The following is an 8,990-nucleotide window of genomic DNA, read 5'->3' as shown; positions in this document are numbered from 1 at the left end:
CTCTCTGACAAATAAATAAATAAAATCTGTAAACATATTTTCTTGGTGACACAGAAGAAGAAATTTGAGAAATATTAATTGATACTTATTTTTATTTCACATAAAATACATTCCATATTTGCATGTGGTTTTTAGTAGCTTCTTACAGTATAACAACCTGCATCTTTTCTATGAATGTATAAGCTGCTTTGCTTTGATGTGAGAAACAGTGGAGATTATTGACATCTGAGATTTAGTTACACAGGATAAGATTGACTGTTTCCTATATAGAAAACCAGTTAGGACCTGGTTTTTAGGCTAATACAGAAAAGAGGCATTGATGATATATATATGTCTATCTGAAAGAATGAATTGAGGTATTTGAAGAATTTACATAAAGAGTTCTTCATTCAACTTTGCTTTTAGGGGTTTACTTTTTTCATAATCACATTCATTTATTTGAAGAAAAGGCCATTCTCTGGACCATGTTTCTGAAGGCTTGCTTCACCTGCTGGTTTCTTAGTGTATATATGAAAGGATTCAAGAGAGGAGCCACTGAGGTATTGAGCACAGCTACTCCTTTGTTTAAAGTCACCCTTTCCCTTGCAGAAGGCTTAATGTACATGAAAATGCAGCTGCCATAAGAGAGGGAGACCACTATCATGTGGGAGGAACAAGTGGAAAAGGCTTTTTTCCTTTGACTCATGGAAGAAATTCTCAGAATTGTCTGGATGATGTATGTGTAAGAGAGAATAACTAGTGTTAAGGTGACCATAAGTGTTACCACTGCTAAGAAAAATGCCATGAGTTCTAGGAAGCGAGTGTTTGTGCAAGAAAGCTGTAGAATTGGAGAAGAGTCACAGATAAAATGATCGATTATATTGGAGGCACAGAAATCCAACTGCAGCAGCAGGATTATTGGTGGAAAGATGACCAGGAATCCTGCAAGCCATGAGCTAAAGACAAGAAGGATGCAGACTCTGCTGCTCATGATGGTCATGTAATGCAAAGGTTTGCAGATGGCCACGTAGCGGTCATAGGACATGGCAGCCAGAAGGTAAAATTCTGTCACCCCCAAGAAGATGAAGAAAAATAGCTGAGTCACACAACCGTTGTAGGTAATGGTTCTGTCCCTCGTCATGATAGTGACAAGGAATCTGGGAATGCAGACAGACGTGAATGATATTTCTAGGAATGAGAAGTTTCGAAGGAAGAAATACATTGGAGTCTGCAGGTGGGGATCTGAAAGGGTGAGGGTGATAATGATCAGGTTCCCAGTCACACTGAGCGTGTAGGTAACAAGAAGAAATATGAAAAGTACAACCTGCCACTGTGGGTCATTTGTCAATCCAAGAAGAATAAACTCTCTTACTGCTGTGTGATTTCTCATTATTTTCCTTCTTTATGATGGTATTCTTTGTTTTAGCTGAAAAATAGATGAAAAAATAAGAAAGTTATGACACCAGAAAGAAAAACACACACACACACATAGATACACTTTTAAAAAAATATCATTGCTGCCTTATGTTTTTAGAGAAAAATGATTTTGTGGTATGTAGAAACAAAATACTTATTAAAGCTGACATTTATTATGTAATATATTAATTAATTATTCCTATATTTCTTTCATTGTATTCTCACATATCTCAGTATAAATCTCTGTCTTCTGAATGTTTTGATATGTTCCTGAAAACAAGAAAAAAAAGAGATTAAAACCTCTGAGATGAAAATCTAAAACTCCGAGCTTACTCCCAGCATATTGCAAAATTTTGAAGGTATTTTTTTGTTGCTTTCTTCTTCATATATTTTTTAACATTTCTATTTTGAATAAACATTTCTGTTTCCTTCTCCCATTCAACCTTTTACAATCTACAGAGACCATTTGCCTATCTGGTAGAGTAATGTGTACCTGATAATAGTATGCAGACATATTTATTTATTTACTTAATTCCAATGTCTCTTCCATAATTTTAATTTTAATTATGAATCTGTCATAATGGTCTTTTCTAAGATTGTGAATACATTCTTCTTGGGGCACCTGAGTGGCCCAGTAGTTGAGTGTCTGACTCTTGGTTTTGGCTCAGGTCGTGGTCTCAGGGTTGTGAAGAACGCTCAGTGAGGTGTCTGTTTAAGACTCTCTTCCTCTCCCTCTGACCTTCCCCTCCCCCATGCTCTCTCTCTCTCTAAAATAAATGAACAAATCTTTATATATATATGTATTCTTCTTAAATATATTTATATTTACTATCTACCTATCATGAGTCTGCTCTCTGATACATAAAGCAATACTTTTTCTTGAGTCCTAATTTTATTTTTGTAAACTGTAAGTGTTCTTACTTAGTTCTAAAATGATTTAGCACTTTTCCTTAATATTGCCTATTCTTTTCTTGAGGGAGACAAAAGGAATAGTTCAACATTCAAGGTAAGCTTTTGGGAGGCAAAGAGTATTTCTTATTACTCTTCTTTTTAATTTTTGGCTTTAATGCAACTCTTGATGCTTTATAGGATTTGTTTAATTTTTTTCCTGTTTGAAGTTCTTACTTTCCATAAAAGCTTTAGAAGTGCTGTCATCTAAGATCATTTTAAGAAATGCTTAACTGTCCAGACAGCCTGGCTAAGCCTGTAATGTCTCACTTGTTTTCTACATCTTTCAGAGGTTTCAGAGCTTTCAAAAGGAATAATATTTACTCACAATTAGCTAATTAACTTAATATATTAATGAACTTATTAAATTCTTTACCTACAAAATTGCTGGAAGGGAATTATTCCTTCTTTCCATCATCTGTTCTCTTTGTGGTCATAAGATATGCATTCTTTTTGGCTTCTGCCTTTACATGATGGATACTAACCTTCACTCTCTGAAATTCACATTGGGCAAAATTGAAGCATAAAGTAGATCTGCTCAGTGTTAAGACACATGAAATAAATTATTTTAAGTCTTACGCAAAAATGATTACATGTGTCCTAATATTGACTATATTAAAAATAATTATTAAAAGATATTTAGATAAGAATACAAAACCATCATGCGGTCCTAACAATCACCAAATATTTATGTTATAATGAACAAAAATGTTGCATGAAACTCTTACTAAATTGTAGCAGTTTAAAAAATGTCTTCATTTATATATTTCATATAAATTGTGTGGCTTAATTTTATTCACATATAGTATTGTGCATAATTGAGATTACTTGCATGAAGCATAAATTTACTCTATTAAAGCAAAATTATATTCCTGAGACTATTAAAGACATACTTACTTTTATGGTATATATGACTGGTTTAGACAATGTCATTTCTAATGGCTTCTTTAATTTGTTTAAACACAAGTGCTTTGAGATTTTTCAAAAGTCTTTGCAATCTTTCTTCTCTGCCATCTTATATTTGTAACCAAATACTCAAAATATTGATAATAAAGAATAATTCCAGGAACTCCTCTACAATTTGTCATAAAGGGCATACATCAACCCAAATTTCTCTAAGGATCTGAAGTCCCAAGATATCCTACCTATTCCTACTTGATATTTGAAATGAAATGTTATAGTTGAAATGAAGGCAAATGTAATATCTTCCCAAGTTTGGTGGGCAAGATGATATGATCTTAGTAATGTTATTCAGCCTAGCCATAATATTATCTGCTCCATTCACAATGGACTCAGGGGGATTAGTTGAATGAATAAACAAAATGTACCATGGAGATTGGTGTTCTCAAGACACCAGCATTAAACTATAGTCCAAATTAGTATACCATTTAGAATAGAATGTTTTGGTGATAGTGACCTGAAATCAGAGCAGAAAAATACATGTGAGGGTTTAAATTTTTATAATAATCCATAACTTTACAAGGAGAAGAAACTTAATGGAGTAAGAGATTAGCAATTTCTCAATGGCAATAGATTTAAGTTGTGAACAGTGGGTTTTTCTCCAATCTTAGGGAAAATATTAAGAATTCACTGTGATGATTTAGATTGGGACTGAGGTCTCTGTCATTCTATACCATAAGAAATGTCAGGCTTGTCTTTAAGGTTTTATATCTTTCCACTGAATGATGACATAGAAAACTTGACCACGATTAGAATCATTACCATTTATTCATTCAATAATTATTTTTTAGATGCTTATTATGTGTTGGGCTCAAGCTTAGGTTCTGAGCACACAGATGCTAAAGACAGCTGTGTGCCTAATTTTCACTTCTTACAGCAAAGGGTGACAATTCTACGTTATTTTAGATATCTCAGATTCCTTTTCTCATGTCCAATGCAAGCAATATTTCCCTCATCCCATGCATCATTTTATTCCTCCCTGTATTGATCTGGAAATACATCTATAATATACCCTTTACATTCATCATTTGAGACCTATATTTAGTTGCTATTTAATCCCAGAGTTCCATAAGTCATATAAATAGTTTAAATTCAGTGGAAATTGGGATTGTTTGATGATCTTAAAATGCGAGGCACTTTCTGAAGAAAGATTTTAAGATATTGTTGTTTTTTTTGAGATATGAAGTTATTCAAGATATATGACTAAGGAATACTGAGTGCACACTGAAGAAGGTGACTGTTTAAGCAGGGCAGCTATTTTAAACTCAAAGTATATTAACCTATTCATGATAAAAGTCAAGAACTTGAATAATGTGTCATAAATATGCTCATGTTTCATAACAAACATTGTTGCAATAACATTTATATGATGTTTATGTGTGGGCCAAAATATTATTTAAAATTATACATTATGGGGAAACTGTTGTTACATCCAGAGACCTGGAAAATTGCTTTAATGTATATGACCTCATCTTCATTTGATTATGTAGGGGTGGAAAGATAATTTTCCCCCTACTCTTTTAGATTCTTGGCTGAGACCACGCGGTAATAAAAGACAGATTGACAGGAGAAAAATGAACAGAAGTTTAATAGCTGTATACCTCCTGCACACATGGGAGAGCTCCAGGAAAACTGAGTAACCCCCCAAAATGGCCCAAGGCCACCACCTTAAATGATATCTTCAGCTAAAGCCAAAGGAAGATGTTGTAGGGTGAGATGGCTAGTTATAGGAAGTTATCAGAGGAAGCACAGTGAATGAGGGTATGGTTGTTATGCAGATTTGAGTCCCCACCTTCTCCTTTAAGAGTTTCTGAAATTTTTTTTTTTTTTTTTAAAGATTTATTTATTTATTTATTTGAGACAGAGAGAATGAGAGAGAGAGAGCACATGAGAGGGGAGAGGGTCAGAGGGAGAAGCAGGCTCCTTGCTGAGCAGGGAGCCCGATGTGGGACTCGATCCAGGGACTCCAGGATCATGACCTGAGCCGAAGGCAGTCGCTTAACCAACTGAGCCACCCAGGCGCCCCAAGAGTTTCTGAAATTTGATCATCCTCCACTTCCCAGTGCAGAGAGTGAGACACCCTTACAAATGGAGCTTCCTTATATAAATTGTCTAAAAAAAGGAACTTCTCAGTTTTCAGAGCTTTTCCTTTGTTATTTTTAAAGAATAACCAGCTCAAAATAACCCTGTGCCCAAAAGGCATATTTTGGGGTGTTATTCTGCTCCTCTTCAGTTACCTCTGCAAAGACCCTATTTCCAAATAAGGTCATATCTATAGGTTCCAGGTAGACATGCATTTTGAAGGGCACTATGCACTTTGCATAGCGCAAAGCAGTACAGTACCCAGATACTTCTTTTTTTTTTTTTAAGATTTTATTTTTTTATTTCAGAGAAAGGGAGAGTACAAGCTGGGGGTAGGGGCAGAGGGAGAGAGGGAAGTAGGCTCCCCGCTGAGCAAGGATCCCAGTGCAGGGCTCAATCCCATGACCCTGAGATCACGACCTGAGCTGAAGGCAGAGGCTTAGCCAACTGAGCCACCCAGGTGCCCCCAAACAGATACTTCTAATAACAATTTTAAACAATAACATATCTCCAGTGAGCATAGCGACTTATTTACTTTCAAACTTTTTAGCAGAATCTGCTTTTATATCAATAGTTTCAATAATAGATTATAGGAACATGTGTAAAGATTGACAGAATATAAGTAATAAATCTGTTAAATTAAGAATAACCATATAAATAAAGAAATAATCTTTTATGCATTAAAGAAAAATCCATCAAATATTGAACATTGTGTTAAACCTATGGTACGCCATATCAGTTTACTCATGTTAAGACTTGTTTGTATTTTAGCTTTAGTTTACTTTTAAATTCACACCTGAGACCATATTTTCCCCCCAGTGCTTTTAGTGGTACTATTCATCAGTTAGTTATCTGGTATGCACAGTTAAAAAAATATGACTATCTAGTATTTGCTTTCATTTTATAAAGTTGAGAAAATGAAATAAAAAAATGAATAAATGAAAATGAATAAAATGAATATATATAAAATTATAAATAAGCAAAAGACAGATGAAAAAAGGTGAGTCAAATTTATAGATGGCATATTAATAAACTCCTTTCTGCTTGTGTGGCTCACCTAGTTCATTTTATCTTCTGTTGTAAACAAAGCAATGCTTCTTAGCACATCCTAAGGGTTTCTCCATAAATCAGAAAAAAAAGGATATCTTAAATGATATTTTCCTAATTTTACATTATATAGTGATCTTGCTACAGAATTATTATTGTGGTTTTGTTACTCGAAACTGGGTTTACTTCTTGGTGGATGTTGAGCCAAAAAAACACAAGCAAGTTAAAGAATATGAAAGAAAGGGCTTTACTTGAAATCAGTAAAGGGAACACCTGGGGTATTTCCTAAAGCAGTGACTCCTTCAACAACAAACTGGGGAAGTTTTAAACTAAGGGTGTATACGTATTTATCCAGGGGCTTGCACAATGGGAAATTCAGCATGGAATTGGGGCAAAAGTCATCTTAAAGTGACTTTGTTGATTGAAATCCCAAGGGCTGGCAATGGTCAGCATCGTTGCTTCTCTGGCTTTAGTTGGTCTGGTATCTGAGTGCTCAAAGGGGTTTAAATCCTGCAAAGATAACTCAAGAATATGCATCAGGTCAATCTTTGAAAATCATGAAAAACATGAGCCAACAGCATTAGCTCTGTAGAGTTTAACATTTCCTAACAATGGGTAACATGACCATAAATTTCTTTGGCTGTCAGCCTTCCAACAATACTGTCATTATGCCTTTTTTTTTTTTAATCTATTTCATCTCATGAATCTACAAATGTATCTGCTTTCCATCTTTTCCATAGCTCCATCATGCAGTAAAGATGCTACTTTAGCACTTTCAGGAGAGGCCTCACAAACAGAGCAACAGACTTTTTCTTCCTTTTTCTTAATGTACTATGTTGTTGATTTGTTAATATCAAGCCAACAGCCTATAACTCATGCGTGGCCCAAACTCACCCAACAGGTATTTTCTCTATAAGTCACATCACAGCATTCTTGCTCTCAGGACACTTAGTGCTTTAGTACTGTGCTTGGGGGGCCATTAGAAGCAGTGAAATTACTAATTAAAACAAAAAAATGCGGCATTATATAGGCCATGAAAAGGACTTTGATTAAGGTATGAGAGCTGAAACAAGCAGGCAGAGCATCACCTTGTTCAACTCAAACTCTTTGCTGCTCTGCCCATGTCGTAGACTGGCTGCAAAAGTGCCCCCTGGATTGATTTCGGGGTTAAAAATACATGCTAGAGAGTAGGCAAATGTGCAAATAAGGACTCCATGAATAATGAAGAATAACTTTATATAAAATGAACATTAGTTCACACTTTCAATTTCAGTCCTCCAGTCCAGAGTTCATTTTTGTAAAATGGTGAGATTGATTTGTCACAGAATGTGTTCCTTTTGAGTTCCACCAACATCCTGGATGATTATTTGTAATTTGCATTTAGAAAACTCACATACTATGGGTTGTTTACTGTTATATGGGTGTTTATATTGCATGGAGTCTTGTGTCCACCCCATAGAAATACATAGTAAGGGTACATCATCTCACAAAACCCCTCATGTTGCCCCTTGCTTGTCAACCCTTTGTCTCTCTCAACCCTGGCAATGACTGATGTATTTTCTGTCCTGATATATTTGCCATTCCAGAACATCACACAAATAGAACCATATAATGTGCAACTTTTGGATTGGGATTCTTTCACTTAGTAAAATGAAGTTATGTTTCACCCATGTTGATTGGTAAATGAGTATGTGGTTCCTGTCTAGTCCAAGTAGTGTTCCTTTAGGTGCCTACACCACAGTTAATGTATTCATTCACATACTGAAGAACATGTGGGTGGTCTCCAATTTATGATGATCATGAATAAAGATGTTTTGTGTGGAGAGATTTCATTTCACTTGAGTAAAATAATTAGAAGAGGGATAGATTTTCAAAAAATGGTATGTTTTACATAAGTGACTACTAAACTGCTTTCTAAAGTGGCTGCAGCATTTTGTATCACATTAGGAATTTGTGAAAGTTTCTGTAGTTTTGCCTCAAGTACTTGATATTGTCTTTTAAAAAAATTATTTTATTCATTCTGATAGATATACAACAGTATCCCATTGGGGTTTTATTTATTCATTCATTCATTCATTCACTCATTCATTTATTTATTTTAGTCATCTCTACACCCAATGTGGGGATCAAACTTAGACCCTGTGATCAAAAGTCTGATGCTGTACAAACTGAGCCAGGCAGGTGTCCATTGGGTTTTTAATTAATTTTTCTGATGACCAGTGATATTAAGCATCCTTGACTATGCTTACTTGACATTTGTATATTAACTTTGATAACATTTGTGTTCAGGTATTTATCCAACGTTTAAATTTTGTTTTCTTATTGTATTTTGGGACTTCTTTATATACTCTCAATACATATCCTTTATCTATTACATATTCTGCATACATATATATATATATTTTTCTTCAGTCAGCACTATTGGCTATCGGTATGGTGACCTAAACCTCATTCCTGAGAAATCAAAATGTTTGCCTACATGAATGCTTGCTGTATCTCTCACATATGTTCCATTTTAATTTACCACTTAAATGGTGATGCTAGTCAGATCCCTGGGG

At 34.8% G+C, this 8,990-nt stretch overlaps 1 protein-coding gene across 1 annotated transcript; it reads right to left on the bottom strand.

The window, feature by feature from the left end:
- Positions 1-430: 430 nt before the first annotated feature.
- Positions 431-1,369, bottom strand: LOC118540672 (olfactory receptor 6C75). The gene has a single exon (XM_036099946.1). It carries the CDS (start codon positions 1,367-1,369, stop codon positions 431-433), a length of 939 nt encoding a protein of 312 aa, XP_035955839.1.
- Positions 1,370-8,990: the final 7,621 nt, after the last annotated feature.

The sequence above is a fragment of the Halichoerus grypus genome, chromosome 6 (genome assembly GCF_964656455.1).
Source record: "Halichoerus grypus chromosome 6, mHalGry1.hap1.1, whole genome shotgun sequence".
NCBI lineage: Eukaryota > Metazoa > Chordata > Mammalia > Carnivora > Phocidae > Halichoerus > Halichoerus grypus.
Note: the sequence above shows the minus strand (reverse complement) of the source record. Positions and strands in the feature narration are given on the sequence as shown.